The sequence below is a fragment of the Gopherus flavomarginatus genome, chromosome 1 (genome assembly GCF_025201925.1).
Source record: "Gopherus flavomarginatus isolate rGopFla2 chromosome 1, rGopFla2.mat.asm, whole genome shotgun sequence".
Taxonomy (NCBI): domain Eukaryota; kingdom Metazoa; phylum Chordata; order Testudines; family Testudinidae; genus Gopherus; species Gopherus flavomarginatus.
This window is the reverse complement of record NC_066617.1, coordinates 370,236,392-370,256,062: the sequence shown is the minus strand read 5'-3', so window position 1 is coordinate 370,256,062 and position 19,671 is coordinate 370,236,392. Positions and strand designations below refer to the sequence as shown.

Here is a 19,671-nt window from a genome sequence, read left to right as displayed (position 1 = left end):
TTAGAAAGCCTGGAGATTCCTGTGATCACTCTCAGAGCCGAGAAAAAGAACAGACCAAGAACAAAGCACTCACACCCAAAACTTCCCTCCAACCAGATTTGAAAAAGTCTTGTTTCCTGATTGGTCCTCTGGTCAGGTGTTTCAGGTTATTGTTGTTACCCCTTTACAGGTAAAAGAACGTTAACCCTTAGCTATCTGTTTATGACATCTCCCATGACAGCAGCGCTGCAGGTGGTTCATGAACTGATCCTGCACTTGACGAATGCCCTCATTATCCCTGCATGCAGGTGCCTGCTTTTCATACTGTACATGATTGGATTAATCAGGGGTGGGAGCAGCAGGGAGATGTAGCCCAGGACAGTTTGAAGCAAGGGATATGAGCCATTTCCAAATCTGTGTATCAGAGCAAGGCTGATCTCTGCTGAATAGAACAGCAGGACGGCACAGAGGTGGGAGACGCAGGTGTTCAGGGCCCTGAGGCGCCCTGCTTTGGATGTGATGCTCAGCACTGTTTTGAGGATCATCATGTAAGAGAGGAAGATGAGCAGCGAGTCCAACCCCATTGTTAAGAGTGTAATATACAAGCCGTAGATGCTATTCACTGTGATATCTGAACAAGCCAACTTCATGACCTCCTGGTGCAGGCAGAAGGAATGAGAGAGGACATTGACTCGACGGTATCGGAACCTTTTCAGTAGAAATGGGAGCGGGAATACTAGAACCAAACTTCTTAGTGCAAATACCAGTCCCATTTTGCCTATTCTTGGCAGGTTTAAGATGGAAGAATATCTCAGCGGGTTACAGATTGCGATGAAGCGGTCAAAGGCCATCAGCAAGAGGACGGAGGACTCAGTTTTTGAAAGCGAGTGGATGAAGAATATCTGGGCAAAACAGGCACTGAAGCTGATCTTCCGAGAGTTAAACAAGTATATGCCCAGTATCGTCGGCATGGAGGATATCGATATGCCAAGGTCTGTGATGGCCAACATGGAAAGGAAAATGTACATGGGCTCATGGAGGCTTGGATCTGTTTTTATAATGAACAGAATGCCTGAATTTCCTACTATTGAAATAACATAAATTAAGCAGAAGGGGACAGCGATCCAGAGATGGACGACTTCCTGGCCAGATATCCTGGTGAGAAGGAACACTGCAGAATTGAATTTGGTGTCATTGACAGCTGACATAATGAACTGGGCAGGTCCAAGAAATTTTGAGCTTTCATTCCTGAAAAGAAAAAAGAACAGGAGACTAGATAATATTTAACAAGATCCCTTTCTGCTTTCAGTGAAAGTCTAGAGACTCCCAGGAGCTCATGGCAGATCAGCAAGAATAGGGTCTTCGATCTATAATGCTGAGAGGAGGATCGGCAATCCCAGGCTGAATCAGACCTGCAGTCCATCTAGCCCACTATGCAGTGACCAGTACCAGGTGCTGCGGGGGAAGGTGGAAGAAGACATAGACATCTATGTGATAACCTGCTCCCAGAGAAAATTCCCCTCTCCCCTGAGACCGAATAGTCAGAGATATCTTATGCTGTAAATCAGGCAGGTTTTGGGCCCTTCCAATACTTTTTTAAAAAAATCTTCACTACCGTAGTTAAATATTCTGGTAACCCATATACACCTACTCTCCCCTTTTGAATCCTGCTAAACTCTTGTCCCCATTGATATCTTGTGGCTTTGAATCCCACACTCTGCTTGAGCGCTGTGTGATTTTACAATTGTGACATTCACGCAGACCACCTTTCTGGCCCTCCACTTCTGAGTGTGGCCCATTTTATCTTGACGTGTGTAAACACATGGTGAGAGCATGGTGAATGCTGTCATTGCATTTATCTGTCCTGCACTGAAGCTATTTATAAACAGATTTCAGTATCTATCTATCTATCTATCTATCTATTTTCTCCACTCCTGAGAGTTCAAATTATGCCACTGCCTCTTTGCAGTACATGGGATTTTGAGAGCGAATACCAGAGATACATGCTGGGAAGAACCTGTTTTGGGCTACAGCCACGTTACGCAACTTGTTTTGCCAGGGCTGGGATGCTGTTCTGAAATGTGGCAACTGTTGCTGAAAATCTCTTCAGATTGACAGACACAGACACCTCTGGAGAAGTCTGATGGCCTTTGGCCTGCCTGGGTCCTCATCAGAGTTGGAGGCCTCGGGGTCAGAGATGTGCATAGACTGTTAACTGAAAACTCTCTTATTCTCCCATGTTAGTCTCTTTTTCCTGTGTTGTTAAGATTAAATAGTATTTTGTTTCCAGCAGTCTGACTGATCCTTTGACTCATCACCGCTCACAGACTCCGAGAGAGAAGGACCAAGGGCATCAAACCCACTTGGTTCTGCTCTACCAACAGTTGACACATAGTGTGCCGTAGCCCAGGGTCAGGGGATGGGAGGATCATGGGATTTCACCCCAGGAGAGGGCAGGGTACAAGACCTGACATCTGGAACTCGGAGACCAGAGAGGGGACAGAGATGCAGGTAGCCGGTAACTCTAAGGGGTCTCTACAGGGAATAAAATTCTGGAACCCTTAGCCAGTCAGGAAACAGAAATATACCAGACCTGTTACCACAGAGCAACCCAGCTCTGAATTCCTGCCTTCACCATCAAGCCAGAGAACAAAACCTTTTAAAATGTATTTGCTGATTAAATTTCCAGAAGCAAACAAACCTGAGGCAATTTGGGAACTAGTCACTGATATTCCGTGGGGTCTTGTATCACTCAGCCTCTGGCAGGATCGAGACCAGAGCATACGGCATCTCTAGAAATGGGAGCCCTTGAGACATCCTGTCTTGGGGCATCAGGGTTTTCACACTCCGACCTCGCTTTGAATCTCAGATTTCTGTGTAGCTTGAATAACCGACCATGGACCCTGGACAAATGCAGGGAAGGGGTTCCCAAGCTACCTAGTGCTGCCTGTCCCCCAGCCCCTGTCACTGAGTCATCCCAATAGCCCAGCTGAGTCCTCTGCTGCAGCACAGAACATTTGCAAATGGAAACAACTTTCCGGCTTTCCCCTTCTCTTCGCATTTTAAAGATAGTGAAACCTGCCAATGTACCCAATTCCTGCTAGATGTGGAGCTGCTGATACCAGAGGTTTTCACCCAAAAGTACAAGGAGTCATCGGTGATGTTGCACAGGCAGCAGGCAGTATCTGTTCAGACACGGAGGCAGGTATCTTTATGAAGCATGTCTGCACATTCCCTTGGGGCCACTTGGCCATCAGGGAATCTCAGCTGCTTGGCTTAGTGTGCACCAGCTTTAACCCCATCATGGCCAATGCAAATTTTAGAATGTCAATTAACAGGGGGTGCCTGGTGATCCTACTCAACTGAGCTGAACCCCAAGCCCTGGTGCAGGTTCTAATCCTGGAATCTGGGCCTGTCATCAATGTTCTTGTGGTTCTGATTAGTCACATGGCTATCTCGAGGGCGGCCGAGTGCTAACAGTCATGATGTCACAGCTTTAATCTTGTTGAAACAAAATCATAATAATAATAATATAGGACCATATTTTTCTCAGCAGCCTTTTTTCTGCATTATAAACCCAGGGAACAGCCAGGGAATGGAGATTCCACAAAGCTCCATATAAGGATTTTTTTCTTGGATCATTCCAGGAGGGGGGTTCCCTTTCCTTCTCCCTGAGGAATGAAAAGGGGGACCCAGGATCCCCAGAGTTATGGACAGATCTCAGTGGTCCACTGGTAGCTATACCTACTCACCCACAATCTCTGTGCCTCTAGCACCGCTATAAGATACTTTCCGTCTCCCGGCTAGCACAGGTTCATCAGAAATGTGCTACCAGGGCCTGTCACAGTAGTTACTGTCTGGAGGATCTGGGAAAGGGATGTTTTACAAGGTGGATGGGAACGAACAAAAATGGGAAAACTGATTAGAGGATCTGATTTGCACAATACCTTAGCCATAGACGGTAGGGAGGTTTCTGCTTTCCATATACAGAGTGAAGCCATACACTCACTCAGTGCAACCTTTGTTTATGTTGTAAGAGAGAAGAATATGAAAAGCCACCAATTTCTCCTGGAGATCCAAAATGTCAGCTGTGTAAACAAAAGCTCTTGCCTATCTATCCCACATTGGGGTGTACTGCACCCTCAGCAAGCTTGTGGATGATACTAAGTAGTGGGGAGAGGTAGATGCACTGAAGGGTAGGGATAAGGTCCAGAGTGACCTAGAGAAATTGGAGGATTGGGTCAAAAGAAATCTGATGAGATTCAATAGGGACAATTGCAGAGTCCCGCACTTAGGACAGAAGAATCCCATTAACTGCTACAGTCTGAGGACCCACTAGCTAAGCGACAGTTCTGCAGAAAAGGACCTGGGCCTTAGAATAGACAAGAAGGTGGATATGAGTCAGCAGTGTGCCCTTGTTGCCAAGAAGGTTAACAGCATATTGGGCTTCATTAGCAGGATCATTGCCAACAGATCAAAGTGATTATATCACTCTATTCATCACTGGTAAGGCCTCATCTGGACTATTGCATTCAGTTTTGGGCTCCCCAGGAGAGAAAGGATGTGGAGAAATTGGAGAGAGTGGGACGGCGCAGAGGTGGGAGACGCAGGTGTTCAGGGCCCTGAGGCACTCTGCATTGGACGCGATGCTCAATGCTGTATTAAGGATCATCACATAAGAAAGGAAGATGAGCAGCAAGTCCAATCCCACCGTTAAGAATGTAATAAACAAGCCGTAGATGCTGTTCACTGAGATATCAGAACAAGCCATCTTCATGACCTCCGCGTGCAGGCAATAAGAATGGGAGAGGACATTGGCTTGACAGTATCGGAACCTTTTCAGTAGAAACGGGAGTGGGAATATTACAGTCAAACTTCTTAGCACACTTATCAGTCCCATATTGTCTGTTGTCTGCACGGTTAAGATGGAAGTATATCTCAGTGGGTTACAGATTGCGACGAAGCGATCAAAGGCCATCAACAAGAGCATAGAGGATTCATTTAACTGAAGCGAGTGGATGAAGAACAGCTGAGCAAAACAGGCTTCGAAGCTGATCTCCCGAGAGTTAAACAAATATATGCCCAGTATCGTTGGCATGGTGGATATCAATATGCCAAGGTCTGTGACGGCCAACATGGAAAGGAAAATGTACATGGGCTCATGCAGGCTTGCATCTGTTTTTATAATGAAGAGAATGACTGAATTTCCTACTATTGAAATAACATACATGAAGCAGAAGGAGACAGAGATCCAGAGATGGATGTCTTCCTGCCCAGGTATCCCGGTGAGAAGGAACACTGCAGAGTTGGATTTGGTGTCATTGACAGCTGACATAATGTACTGGGCAGGTCCAAGAAATTTTTAACTTTCCTTACTGAAAAGAAAAAAGGACAAGAGACTACATGATATTTAACAATACACCTTTCTGCTCTCGGTGCAAGTCTAGAGACACCAAAGAGCTTAAGGCAGATCATCAAAAGTATAGTCTTGGATTTACAACAACGAGAGGAGGATAGGCAATCCCAGGCTGGATCAGACCTATAGTCCATATAGCCCAGTATCCAGTGACCAGTACCAGATGCTGCACGTGAACATAGAAGAAGCCTTTCAATAGGCATCTATGAGATAACCTGCTACCAGGGAAAATTCCCCTGCCCTCTGAGACCCAAGATTTTGTTCTGTAAATCAGAAAGGTTTTGAGCCCTTCACAGACTTTTTTAAAAAGTTGTCACTACTGTAATTAAATATTCTGGTAATCCATATATGCCTACAGTCCCTCTCTGAATATTGCTAAATTCTTGCCTCCATTGATATCTTGTGGCTTTGAATTCCACAGCCTACTTGAGCACTGTTGCGTGCCTGGATGCTCTGCAAGGACAAGGCCCCCACACACAGGTGAAATAATTGGCTTTAATGATTAAGTGACACACCCGCAACTGGGACTCCACGTGTTGCTGCCACTGGCTTGGGGAGTCCAACGTCCGAACAGCTCGGTCAGGTGCGAAGTCCAATGCGCAAGCTCCAGCCCACAGCAATTATAGCATCATGCTAATAGCATGCAAAGCAGCCTCTACATATGCAATGGGGGACTTTCCAACAGCAATGGCCGCCTACCCTGGCCTCGGGCCAGGGACTTTCTGCAGTTCCCCAAAACACCGGGGCTTCCCACACAGGGCAGTTCTAACCGGTTAGAAGCAGCAGCTGCTAGCAACTTCTGTCCGCTAATAACCTCTCCTTGAGAGAGCGCAGGCCCTAGCTAAACCGTAACAATGTCTTCTGGGGTCCCCTACATGTGCTGTGTGATTTTACAGTTGTGACCTTCACACAGACAACCTTTCTGGCCCTCCACTTCTGAGAGTGGCCCATTTTATCTTGACGTGTGTAAACATATGGCAAGAGAATGGTAAAAGCTGTCATTGTATTTATCTGTCCTGCACTGAAGCTATTTATAAACAGATTTCAGTGCCTCATATCTATCTATCTATCTATTTTCTCCACTCCTGAGAGTTCAAATTATGCCACTGCCTCTTTGCAGTACATGGGATTTCGAGAGTGAATACCAGAGATACAGGCTGGGAAGAACCTGTTTTGAGCTACAGTCACGTTACGCAACTATTTTGCCAGGGCTGGGATGCTGTTCAGAGATGGGGCAGCTATTGATGATAAGCTCTTCAGATTGAAAGACACAGACACCTCTGGGGAAGTCTGATGGCCTTTGGCCTGCCTGTGTCCCCGTCAGATTTGGAGGCCTCGTGGTCAGAGATGGTATAGACTGTTAACTGAAAACTCTCTTATTCTTCCATGTTAGTCTCTTTTTGTGCTGTTCAGATAAATAGTATTTTGTTTCCAGCAGTCTGACTGATCACTCGACTCACCACTGCTCACAGACTCCCAGAGAGATGGACTATGGGCACCAAACCGTCTTGGATCTGCTCTACCAACAGTTGACACACAGTGTGCTGTAGCCCAGGGTCGGAGGGTGAGAGGATCATGAGATTCCACCCCAGGAGAGGGCAGGGTACAAGACCTGACATCTGGAACTCGGAGACCAGAGGGGGGCAGAGATGTCAGTAGCCCCGTAACTCTGATGGGTCTCTAAAAGGAAGAAATTCTAGAGCCCTTAGACAGTTGAAAAACAGAGCAACTCAACTCTGAATTCCTGCATTCACAATCATGCCAGAGAATAAAACCTTTGAAAATTATTTGCTGATTAAATTTCCAGAAGCAAATAAACCTGAGGCGATTTGGGAATTAGTCACTGATATTCCATGGGGTCTCTTATAGCTCAGCCTCTGACAGGATCGGGTCCAGAACTTATAGTATTTCTAGAAATGGGAGCCCTTGACAAATCCTCTCTTGGGGCATCAGGGTTTGCACTTCAATCTCACTTTGAATCTCAGATTTCTGTGTAGCTTGAATAACCGACCATGAACCCTGGGCAGATGTAGTGGAGGGGTTCCCAAGCTACCTAGCGCTGCCTGCCCCCAGTCCCTGTTACTGTATCACCCCGACAGCCCAGCTGAGTCCTCTGCTGCAGCACAGAACATTTGCAAATGGAAACAACTTTCCGGCTTTCCCCTTCTCTTCGCATTTTAAAGATAGTGAAACCTGCCAACGTACCCAATTCCTGCTAGATGTGGAGCTGCTGACACCAGAAGTTTTCACCCAAAAGGACAAGAAGTCATCAGTGAGGTTGCATGGGCAGCAGACAGTATCTGTTCAGACACGGAGGCAGGTATCTTTATGAAGCATGTCTGCACATTCCCTTGGGGGCCACTTGGCCATCAGGGAATCTCAGCTGCTTGGCTCAGTGTGCACCAGCTTTAACCCCATCATTGCCAATGCAAATTTTAGAATGACAATTAACAGGGGATGCCTGGTGATCCTACTCAACTGAGCTGAACCCCAAGCCCTGGTGCAGGTTCTATTCCTGGAATCTGGGCCTGTCATCAATGTTCCTGTGGTTCTGATTAGTCACATGGCTATCTCGAGGGCGGCCGAGCGCTAACGGTTACGATGTCACAGTTTGATCTTCCTTAAATAAAATAAAATAGACTAATAACAATATATAATAACAATAGGAATAGGAATAACAATAATATAGGAGCAGATTTTTCTCAGCAGCCTCCTTTCTGCCTTACAAACCCAAGGAACAGCCAGGGAAGGGAGATTCTACAAGGCTCCATACAAAGAAATTTCTCTTAGATCATTCCAGGAGTGGAGGTCCCTTCCCTTCTCCCTGAGGAATGAAAAGGGGGAACCAGGAACCAGGGATTCCCAAAGTGATGCACAGATCACAGTGATGCACTGGAAGCTAGGCCCACCCGCCATGTCTGTCCTTCCACAACTCCAGATCCTGGCTAGCACAGTTTCATCAGAAATGTGCTACCAGGGCCTGTCACAGCAGGCACTGCCTGGAGGATCTGATGAAGGGATGTTTTACAAGGTGGACAGGGATGTACAGGGTTGGGAAGGCTGGTTAAAGAATCTGATGTGCACAGCACCTTAGCCATTGACTGATTTGGAGGTTTCTACCTTTCCATATATAGTGAAGGTGCGCTGAAGCTCTTGCCTATCTATCTCCCATTGGGATGGACTGGACCCTCAGCAAGCTTGTGGATGATACTAAACTGTGGGGAGAGGTAGATCCACTGAAGGGTAGCGATAGAGTCCAGAGTGACCTAGAGAAATTGGAGGATTGGGTCAAAAGAAATCTGATGAGATTCAATAGGGACAATTGCAGAGTCCCGCACTTAGGACAGAAGAATCCCATTAACTGCTACAGTCTGAGGACCCACTAGCTAAGCGACAGTTCTGCAGAAAAGGACCTGGGCCTTAGAATAGACAAGAAGGTGGATATGAGTCAGCAGTGTGCCCTTGTTGCCAAGAAGGTTAACAGCATATTGGGCTTCATTAGCAGGATCATTGCCAACAGATCAAAGTGATTATATCACTCTATTCATCACTGGTAAGGCCTCATCTGGACTATTGCATTCAGTTTTGGGCTCCCCAGGAGAGAAAGGATGTGGAGAAATTGGAGAGAGTCTAGCACAGGACAAAGAAAATGATTAGGGGTCTGTTGCACATAACTTATGAGGAGAGGCTAAGGGGACTGGGCTTATTTACTATGCAGAAGAGAAGAGTGTGGGGAGGAGTTTTGATAGCAGCTTTGAACTATCTGAAGGGGGGGTCTAAAGAGGATGGAACTAAGCTGTCCTCAGTGGTGGCAGATGACAGGACAAGGAGCAATGGTCTCAAGTTGCAGTGGGGGAGGTCTAGGTTGGATATTAGGAAACACGATTTCACTAAGAGGGTGGTGAAGCACTGGAATGCGTTACCTAGGGAGGTGGTAGAATCTTCATCCTTAGAGGTTTTTAAGGTCCAACTTTACAAAGCCCTGGCTGGGATGATTTCGTTGGGGTTCGTCCTGCTTTGAGCAGAGGATTGGACTAGATGACCTCCTGAGGTCTCCTCCAATTCTTATCTACTATGATTCTATGATTCATTGAGGGGACAGTGACCCCTATTAATGAGTTTGTGTTGTACAGATACCTGTGCAGTGCAAGACTGTATAATTCTGGGATTATTCTGCAACAAGGATGCAAGGCTGGGGAGCAGGTAAATTGGATGTTGTCTCCTATTTGTGTACGAGTGGCTTAGGTAAAGCACTCAGGTAGGTCAGTTGGGTGGGTGGCACCACCTTCTGTCGTGCTTGGTGATAACAGGGCCTGGAGAGCCTGGCTGTGTCACCCCCAGAGCACCTTGAGAGATGTCTTCCCAGCTGAATTGTTGGGGGCTCATTAGTTAAACCGGCTCCCAGACTGCACCACAGTCATAATTGGCCACAGAGGTTTCAGTCCAAACTGATAAATTAAACAGTAAAAGTCACCAGAACCAGATGATATTCACTCAAGAGTTCTGAAGGAACTCAAATATCAAATTGCTGGACTACTAAATTGTTATGAAACCTGTCATTTAAATGGTCCTCTCTACCAGATGACACAAATAGCTAATCATAGAATCATAGAACATGAGGGTTGGAAAGGACCTCAGGAGGTATCTAGTCCAACTCCCTGCTCAAAACAGGGCTAATCCCCAACTAAATCACCCCAGCCAGGGCTTTGTCAAGTCTGACCTTAAAAACCTCTAAGGAAGGAGATTCCACCACCTCCCTAGGGAACCCATTCCAATGCTTCACCAGCCTCCTAGTGAAAAAGTTAATCCTAGTATGAGCTTAAACTTCCCCTACTGCCACTTGAGACCGTTATTTGGATAAAAACTCTATATAACAAAAAAAAATTGTTCTGGAAATAAGAGAACACAACTCATATTTTGATATCAGTAGTGTTACCTTTCTAATGCAGTGGATGTGCCCTCGCACCTCCACTGCAGCAGCCCCTGAACTGAAGCTAGGAGGGAGGGCCATCTCTCCCCGGCAGCTGCAGCTCTGGAGCTGGGGAAAGTCGCCTCTTTCTCTGGCCACCACAGCCCTGCACATCCCAAATTCCCCTCACCCCCTCTTTTCACCCCACATCCCCCTCCCACTTACCGCACATTTCCTGCAAAGCCACCAACTCACCTTATATGTGCATCTTCTCCATATATCTGAGGCCCTGATGTATCACCTAAGAAGAATGGCTCAGGACTGGAAATCTCCCTCACATTCTCTAAAGTGAAGAGCAATGCAAAGAATTCATTTAGCCTCTTGGCAACAGCCTCATCTTCCTTGACTGCTCCTTTACCACCTCAATTGTCCAGTGACCCCACTGATTGTTTGGGGGTTGCTGCTTTTGATGTACTTTATACAAAATCCTGTTAATTGCTGTGTCTTTTGCTGCTTGCTGTTCAGATCTTTTGAACTAAGTACGCAGTATTGTCAAGCCCCATTCAACTAGTATGAGTCACATCCCTAAAAAATAATGAGATTGTATTAAAAATAATGGGATTTAAAATACACTAATATGGGGTTCGTTTTCATATGTCTTTGGTTTCTCAGCCTTTTGAGGTGCAATTGATTCAGGGTTTCCAGCAACTCATTTAAAAAAAAATCTTTGGAAAACTGAAAGCTGAGATTCCTGCAGAGTGTCTGGATTCCAGAAGTTGGGGCTCTAAGAAGAGAGGAACTAGTGTGAGAATCCCCGTAAAATCCCAGTTGCTGGCACTGATGCTGTATCTCAAGCAGAGCTCCTGCAGAAGGCCGGCACTGAGGTTTAGTTAGTGGATATTTCTCATCACACACTGACAGAGATGTACCGGGCTACAGAGTCCCATGCTGTAAGGAACCAGGTTATGCCACAGACAGCCGGACATGAGTCGAAGAGTCACTGGATCCTGAGGCACAGCTCATATGTTCTCTCCCATTATTCAGGCATGACACATGCACACACCCAGTAATCAAAGCCATGCACACTCTTAATAGAAAGGGGAGTGATCCAAGCCCAGCTCCAAGTGCTTGCTGCTAACTCCCTATTGGACCCCCAAAAAACCACCCAGATCCAGCGAACGCAAACTTTGTGATGATGGAAATTGGGATGCAGGATTTGAGGTCTATCTCCAGTGCTAGAGCAGCTCTCATTGCTCATGGAGAAGGTGGGGGTCAGGATCAGCCCGAGGGGCATCGCAGCAGAGCTCTGTTGGGCCAGACAACGCTCTCCAGATCCTTCACTCTCTGAAAGAACATCCTGATGCCCCCTCTTACTGCTGAGCTGCAGGAGAGGCCCAGAACTCCCTCGTCAAAGGGGATTGTGCTAATGACAGGTCTTATCACTAAGAGGTGTTGGGAAGAGTTCAGGTTCTCCACCCAGTGACCCAAATCATCCTTATGAAGCACACAGAGCTGAACTCTCTCTAAAGCTCTGAGCTCTGGCCCCAATTATTGTAGTGTCCGAGCGCCTCACAATCAGTAACATATTGATCAGTACAACGCCCCATGCGGCAGGGCCATGCTACTAACTCCACTGGGCAGATCCCAAGGCCAGAAAGCACCACTGTGATCACCTAGTCTGACCCCCTGCACAGACAGACCAGAGACCTGCCCCACAATAACTCCTAGAGCAGAGTTAGAACAACCTCCTGCCTTAATTTAGCAATTGTCAGTGATGGAGAATCTGCCACGGCCCTTAGTAAATTGTTCCAATGGTTAATTACCCTTATTTTTAAAACAATAATAATTTAATCATGCTCTGGGAACTTTTCTGAAACCCTCTCCAATTTATCAACATCCTTCTTGAACTGTAGACACCAGAACTGGACAACTGGACAGAGGATCCCAGCAGTGGTCACACTAGTGATAAATAAAAAGGCAAAATGACCTCTCTGCCCCTACGTGAGATTCCCCTGGTTGTACATCCCAGATTGCACTAGCTTTCTCGTCTGTAGCACCGCACTGGACACTCATGTTCAGCCAATTCTGACCCCCAAGTCTTATTCAGAGTCACTGCTTCCCAGGATTGAGTCTCCCATCCGGTAAGGATGGTCTGCATCCCTTGCTGCTGGATGTAAACCTCTATATTCAGCCGTATTAAAACACATGTTGCTGAAGCACGGAGGGACTAAGTGAGTTGCCCAAGGTCACAAAAGAAGTCTGTGGAAGATCCTGGAACTGCAGCCAGTTCTTCTGAGTCCCAGGCCAGCACTTCAACCCTGACTCATCCTTCCTCTCTGGGGCTAGTGACCTGGGGAGGCGGCGGGGGGCAGCTGCACTAGATGATCTAATGGCTCCATCTGGCCTCAAATTCTATAACTCTATGAATCATTATTTTGAGAAGATCATTATCTTGGGTGCAACTTGAAGAAGTCACTACCCTGAATGCTGATAGGCACTAAACAATTATATCCGCTGGTGAAAAAGTATCAGGATTGTCACAGTTACACTGGATATATGGTCTCTTTACCCTCTAAACCAGGTCCTTTCCTGCTTTGGGGGGAATCTCACAATTGTCCCATTCTTTGACCTGAGAACACCCCATCTATTCTAAATGCTTATCACTGAGACGGTCCAGTTGGACACCTCAGTCTCTTCCCTTCAGGTGCTTGTAACTGGGGCTATAGAGTCACCCCAGCCTCCTTAAAACTAGTAGGTTTATTGGCAAACAGCAAAATGCATTGGGGAAAATTCTTTTAAAATATCAGGCAGCTGTCACACGTCTACAGTCATCTAGCTCACGTATCACTGCAAGCTAAGTTAGACAGGCTTTACTGTCGAGATAGACAAACAAAACTGGCCCAACTTACATTCTTTTGGGAAGCCAAGGAGCTCTTGGGACCCAGCCTAGATTCCCTGTGTCTCTGAGAGCATCTTCCCATCTGTTTGTCATTTTCTTTTGGAATCAGACTTTGCTGAAACCTGTGTGAGCCTGGGCCTAGTCACAGTAGTGCTCAGCCATGTCCACATTGAAGTGCCAATGTGTGAAGCTGGCCTTTGCCACACTGCTGTTGCCCAGGCAGATGTCTAAGATAAGGCCCTTGAGTCTGTTATTCCCTTTATTTGGCAGTTAGACCCATTCTGCCTCAATGGATCACAAACACGGGTCCAGTGGCTGTGCTGAGCCACTTGGCCTCCCCGTAACAGTCTAAAACTCCTCTCAGAAATCCAGTTCTTACCCTTCACTCTCACCCCCGAGTACCCGCACATCTGCCGCAGACACCAACACGCTGGAGTCATGGGGTTTCCCAAAAGCAGCTGTCACAGGAGGCTGTGGTAAGACGCCTTTTATAAACAAATGTCAGAGGTGTTGCTGTGTTTAACCCCTCACATAGCCCCGATCTTACAGTCTTAGAGCATCTGAGCACCTTGTATGTATTTATCCTTCGGTCTCCACTGTGAGGCAGGGCAGGGCTATTATCCACCTGTGCAGAGGCTCAGAGACAGCCCATGGCTTGCCCATGGTCACACATGGCAAAGGAATCAAACCCAGCTGTCCTGAGTCACAGAGCATGCCCAGACCTTATGGCCAGGCTTCCAGCCATCTGGGTGGTGAGAAGTACGGCTGGATTCTCTGCTGCACCAGCAGAGCTCCCACCTTCGCTGCAGAGAGCAGGGATGGCAAGGATCCAGTTACAGGGGTTTGATTCACTGGCCTGTTCTTCCCCTGCCCCTGTGGAGTTTAGAGCAGCCTGGGGGCTGAGCTAAACGCCACACAGTGATAACAGCTTTCCAGTGCACAGCTCATTCTGACCAAGTCCCTGTGGATGGGGGCTGTGCCAGAGTGACCCCTTGTTGCCTGAGGTGGCCCTGCAGGTGCCCTACCCTTCCCTCCAAGGTCCTTGCAATGACTTACTCTCAGCCTGGAGTACTTAGAAAAAGAGCCCCCTGTCTGGGTTTGCATTAATTCAGTCTTCTCTAAAACACAAGGGCTCCCACCTCATAGCCCCATCCTCCTCCTTTACTCAGCCCCTCACCAAACTACTTTGGGGGGTGAGCATTGGTTCAGGCTTGCCGCAACCCCTGCTGCTTTTCCATGGAGACCCCTTCTCCATCCCATCTCTTCCCACTAGGCCCTTCCCCCTACACTTCCACTTCCCCTGATGCTCCACTCCTCCCTTTTCTAGGCACCAGCCGGGCCATGGAAAGAGCGACCCCAGGAGCCCAGGCTGCCGTGAGGAGCCCAAGACTCTCCACCTTCCCTGGGGTGTGTCCTGGGGGGCAGGGACACAGGTTGGAGGCTTCTCTTGGCCCCTGCAGCCTCCTGTCCAAGGCAGCTGGAGGATCTGGTGGTCCTCAAAGTGGCTCTAGGTACCCGGACACATTTCACCATGGCCCACCTATAGCCTCTGACCTGGAGACGGGGTGGAGGCTTGGGGGAAGAAGAGGAGCAGAGAGTGGGGCCTCACAGGGGAAGAAGAGGGGTGGGGTAGTGTCACAGAGGGGGTGGGGCTCCTGCCTCTATCCCTCTTTTGATTTTGAAAGGGTGGTCACCCTGCAGTGAATGGGCTGCTCTGCGATTGGAGCTGATTGTGCCTCTGTTGGGGAGCTGAGGTCCATTTCCGCTCCTTTTCATTGCTGGAGCAGCACAAATGAAGGGAAGGAGGAGGGAACCTGAGCCTGAATCATTTGCCAGGACTGATGTGTGTCATATCCTCACTCACACACACAGCTCTGCTCTGCTTCTCCTGAGGCTCCTGCATTAATCCTGTCTCTGACATGACTCAGTCACAAGCACCTGGCTGAGGGAGTGGGGGAAGGGTGGGTGTCCGTGAACCTTGAATAGCCCCTGTCCATATGTCCTGCAGCCCTCGTGGATCACAGAGCAACCAGAGCGCTCAGGAAGGGCCAGGACTGTGACAACAGAACAGTTCTGCAGTTTTTTTCATGGCCCGCGAATGTTTAACCAGAGAGAGGACAGTGTCAAGCCAGGGCAATGGGAAACAACATCTACCTCCCTTCTCTTTATTGACTGTATTGAGAGGAATTCTGAGGTCTGAGCAGGCACCGATATGGTTCTTTATGAACAAACATCCAACCAGTCCCCAGGCTCTCAACGAACAAAGTCACTTTGTAAATGTTGCTGCCTGTCTTGGTCTCCTTCCCCAGTGCCCTGCCCTCCCTCACCAGCCCCTCTACAATTGCTCCAGGCCTTGGACTCCATCTGAACTACTGTCTCCACATAGTGGAGATAAGTAGCGCATGTTGTGTTGGATTTAAGGGTCCAGGATGGAATAGGTGGCCAGTATTTCTCGTCTTGCATGTCATCGGTGCTGGAGCAGGACGATGAACTGAACCTTCACTTGACGAACACCCTGAGTATCCTCGCACGAAGGTGTTTGCTTTTCACGCTGTACACAAGGGGATTAATCAAAGGAGGGACAAGCAGGGAAATGTAGCCCAGGAGAATCTGAAGCAAGGGAGAAGAGCCCTCCCCGAATCTGTGCAACAGAGACAAGCCGATCATTGGTGTGTAGAAGAGAAGGACGGCGCAGAGGTGGGACACGCAGGTGTTCAGGGCCATAAGACTCTCCGCCTGCGACGTGATGCTCAGCACTGTTTTGAGGATCATCACATAAGAGAGGAAGATGAGCAGCGAGTCCAACCCCTCCATCAAGATAGCAATAGACAAGCCATAGATGCTGTTTATTCTGATATCTGAACAAGCCATCTTCATGACGTCCTGGTTTATGCAGTAGCAATGGGAGAGGACATTGGATCGACAATATTGGAACTGTTGAAGGAGAATAGGGAATGGGAGCATTACAGTCACCCCTCTGAGAACACACACCAGTCCCATCTTACCTATTCTAGGCAGGGTTAAGATGGAAGCATATCTCAGTGGGTCACGGATAGCGATGAAACGGTCAAAGGCCATCAACAACAGCACAGAGGATTCAATGCATTCAAACAAGTGGATGAAGAACACCTGGGCAAAACAGGCATCGTGGCTGATCTCCCTAGAGTTAAACAAGAATATACCCAGTGTTGTCGATATGGTGGATATTGATAAGCCAAGGTCTGTGACAGCCAACATGGAAAGGAAAATGTACATGGGCTCATGGAGCTTGGATCTGTTTTTGTAATGAACAGAATGACTGAATTTCCTACTATTGAAATAACATACATTAAACAGAAGGGGACAGAGATCCAGAGATTGACGTCTTCTTGCCCAGGTATCCCGATGAGAAGGAACACTGCAGAGTTGAAGTTCGTGTTATTGACAGCTGACATCATGGACTGGACAGATCCGAGTAGTTCTGAACTTTCCTTCCTAAAAGGAAAAATAACAGGAGACTGGATGACATTTAGATAGACATCTGCCTGCTCTCAGTGCCAGTCGAGAGACTCCAAGGAGCTCAAGGAAGATCAGCAAAAACATAGTCTTAGATTTACATGGCAGATAGGCATTGCCAGAGTGGATAAGACCCATATTCCATGCAGCCTAGTATCCAGTGGCCAGTTCTAGATCCTTCAGAGGAAGTGGAAGACACCCTGCAGTAGAACGCTTTGAAATAATCTGCACCCACAAATGTTGTGGTGCAAGTCAGGAAAGTTTAGATCTGATTGAAGAGTTTTTGAAACAATTCTCTCTACTCTAATTGTATTTTCAGGTTATCTGTATAAACGTCCAGTTCCTCGTTGAGCTAAACTCTTGGCCTCATTGATGTCTTGTGGCTGAGAGTTCCACAATCTATTTCAGCGCTGTGTGATTTTACAGCTGTGACTTTCCCACAGACACTTTCTGGCCCTCCACCTCTTAATATGATCCATTGTGTTATGAGATGCGTGTAAACACCTGGCAAATGCATGCGAAAAACTGTGATTGTATTTATCTGTACTGCACTGAAGCTATTTATAAACGTGTTCCATTGTCTCATTGTATATAATTTTTAAATTTCTCTACTCCTGATAGTCCAAATTAAGCCACTGCCTATTTGCAGTACATGGGATACATTCTTCGGCACAAATTATTAATTCAATAACATTGCCTTGAATGGCATCACCCCAGATTTAAATGTATAAATTCAATCAGAACAGGACTCTTTTAACTTTCCCTTATCAACTGCTCCTGGTGATACACTCTGACCCTCAAAAATCCCTCCAAGAGGAACTGAAGTGCTTTGCCTGGTCTATGTTGACTGAATCCAGAGAGTTCAATCATCCTACAGCAGGGGTTGGCAACCTTTCAGAAGTGGTGTGCTGAGTCTTCATTTATTCACTGTAATTTAAGGTTTCACGTGCTAGTAATGCATTTTAACATTTTTAGAAGGTCTCTTTCTAGAAGTCTATAATATATAACTTAACTATTGTTATATGTAAAGTAAATAAGGTTTTTCAAATGTTTAAGAAGCTTCATTAAAAATTAAATTAAAATGCAGATCTCCCCAGACGGGTGGCCAGGACCCGGGCAGTGTGAGTGCCACTGAAAATCAGCTTGAGTGCCACCTTCGACACCCGTGCCATAGGCTGCCAACCCCTGTCCTACAGCCTTCTCTTCATCCTCACAGGACCTGCTTAAACTGCAGCAAGGGAGATTTAGATTGGACATTAGGAAAAAGTTCCTAACTGTCAGGGTAGTTAAACACTGGAATAGATTGCCTAGGGAAGTTGTGGAATCTCCATCTCTGGAGATATTTAAGAGTAGGTTAGATAAATGTCTATTAGGGATGGTCTAGACAGTATTTGGTCCTGCCATGAGGGCAGGGGACTGGACTCGATGACCTCTCGAGGTCCCTTCCAGCCCTAGAGTCTATGAGTCTGTGAGTCTATGAGGGCTCTAGAATCTCTCTGCTGTAAATATTCCTTAGAGTTCCCAGGCTACCGGCATCTCTTCTCACTCTCTGATCTCTCCCCATACCATGGTCTATAGATATTTGGCAAGTGAGAAGCTGACACAGACAGTTACTTCAGTTGGGTGGATGTGAGGATAATGACACATATGGATAAATAGTGAAAACACTAGGTTTGCACTATTATCCGTAAGTAAGGAAATAACTTGAGTGTGCAAGTTGCTTCAGCCATTCTCATGTAAGCATTAGTGGGTTCAAATTATATACAACCACTATTACACTCCCCTGTCCTGCACTCAGCTCTACTCTCCTGAAACACAGACCAGCGCTTCTGTTCTCTCATGTCTTTTTGGAAAGTCTTGCACATTTATTGCAAAGGGATTTTGTTCATGACCCTGAATGTAGGTGTTAGAAACAGCTTCTGGTCAGTTACGAGGTGGCAGAATCATATAACTCTTTGCTGAACAAAGGGTAAATAACACAAAACCATTGCAAACAGTATGTGGATCACTTCTGAAACACTTTCTAAAGCAAAAGGAATTAAGGAGTAAAGGTACCACTGCTCCTTCCTGGAAATATTCCAACAATTTTCCTGCTGGTTTTTGATATACAGGCGTGTCACAAAAGTTTGGTTTGTAATAATATTACAATTAAAAGTTTTGTCATAACATTTACATATTTGTATTTTAGTAAACACACGTCCACCATTTATCTCCCCTCTGATCTGCTTTCAGAGATGATTTCGCAGGTTACAGTGGGACTTAAAATGTAGCATCCGTCACCTGGATTTCTTCAGAACCTGAGAAGATTGAATGTCTCAGCCCTCATTCAGTCACTTGTCGGCAAACAAAAGTATGGTAGCCCCTCTGTCCCTGAGTTAACAGCTGACTGGTTCTTCTCAGGTTCTGTTCTGTCAGTCTGCAGCCTGTATGCAGAGTGGTAACAGGCATTGGGATTAGTATAGAAAATTTTCATTCCCTGAGCTGTCAGTCTCTGGGGTAAGTAGTACCCTCAACACCTGTTATTCAGGCGCAAAGAGGTAGCAGGAAGTGAATTTCAAAGTCAAATGCATGGAGTATTCATGGAAATGTAACTTTATTTCACACAGGAAAGTCGTCTATTGCTCTCTCACTCTCATTCTCTGACTATCTCTGTCCTGTATTCCTAAAATACGTAGCACCCTAAAGTGGTATTGGGACAGATATGAAGCTGAGGTGCCATAATGTATGTGTAAGTTAAACCAAGTTCTTGGGATGTTTGCTTATAGCTATATTGGGTTAACTACTGGGATGTTTGTCTTATGGTTATATTGGGTGAAACCAGTATGGCTCTTCTGAATTTAATATCATGCTGCTGGAAAACAAGAAGGCTGGGAAGGAACTGCTGAAGAAAAACCATCTCTCAGCCAGCACTTCAGGGAGGATGAGAGACAACACCAGAGCTACAAGCTGAGAAGAACCTATTTCCATGCTCTA

At 46.6% G+C, this 19,671-nt stretch overlaps 2 protein-coding genes and 1 pseudogene across 2 annotated transcripts; all 3 read right to left on the bottom strand.

Moving 5' to 3' along the window:
• Positions 1–236: 236 nt before the first annotated feature.
• LOC127049104 (olfactory receptor 51G2-like) lies at positions 237–1,187 on the bottom strand. Its single transcript, XM_050949509.1, has one exon. It carries the CDS (start codon positions 1,185–1,187, stop codon positions 237–239), a length of 951 nt encoding a protein of 316 aa, XP_050805466.1.
• Positions 1,188–3,782: 2,595 nt separating this feature from the next.
• Positions 3,783–5,314, bottom strand: LOC127044129 (olfactory receptor 51G2-like). Its single transcript, XM_050938627.1, has 2 exons — positions 4,568–5,314; positions 3,783–3,845 (listed from the first exon to the last, which is right to left on the bottom strand). The coding sequence occupies exons 1-2, from the start codon at positions 5,312–5,314 to the stop codon at positions 3,783–3,785; spliced, it is 810 nt and encodes a 269-aa protein (XP_050794584.1).
• A 10,388-nt stretch (positions 5,315–15,702) lies between these two features.
• On the bottom strand, positions 15,703–16,667 carry LOC127037905 (olfactory receptor 51G2-like; annotated as a pseudogene).
• Between the last annotated feature and the right edge of the window lie 3,004 nt (positions 16,668–19,671).

What these genes read in the sequence shown, in the direction of transcription:
- LOC127049104 (XM_050949509.1), bottom strand. Translation starts at nt 1,187, where the DNA reads ATGTCAGCTGTCAATGACACCAAATTCAATTCTGCAGTGTTCCTTCTC.
- LOC127044129 (XM_050938627.1), bottom strand. Translation starts at nt 5,314, where the DNA reads ATGTCAGCTGTCAATGACACCAAATCCAACTCTGCAGTGTTCCTTCTC. An exon ending in GCGTCTCCCACCTCTGCGCC is followed by an intron (nt 3,846 to 4,567) that starts GTCCCACTCTCT and finishes TCCCTTTCCCAG; the next exon opens with ATCCTCCAGACAGTAACTAC.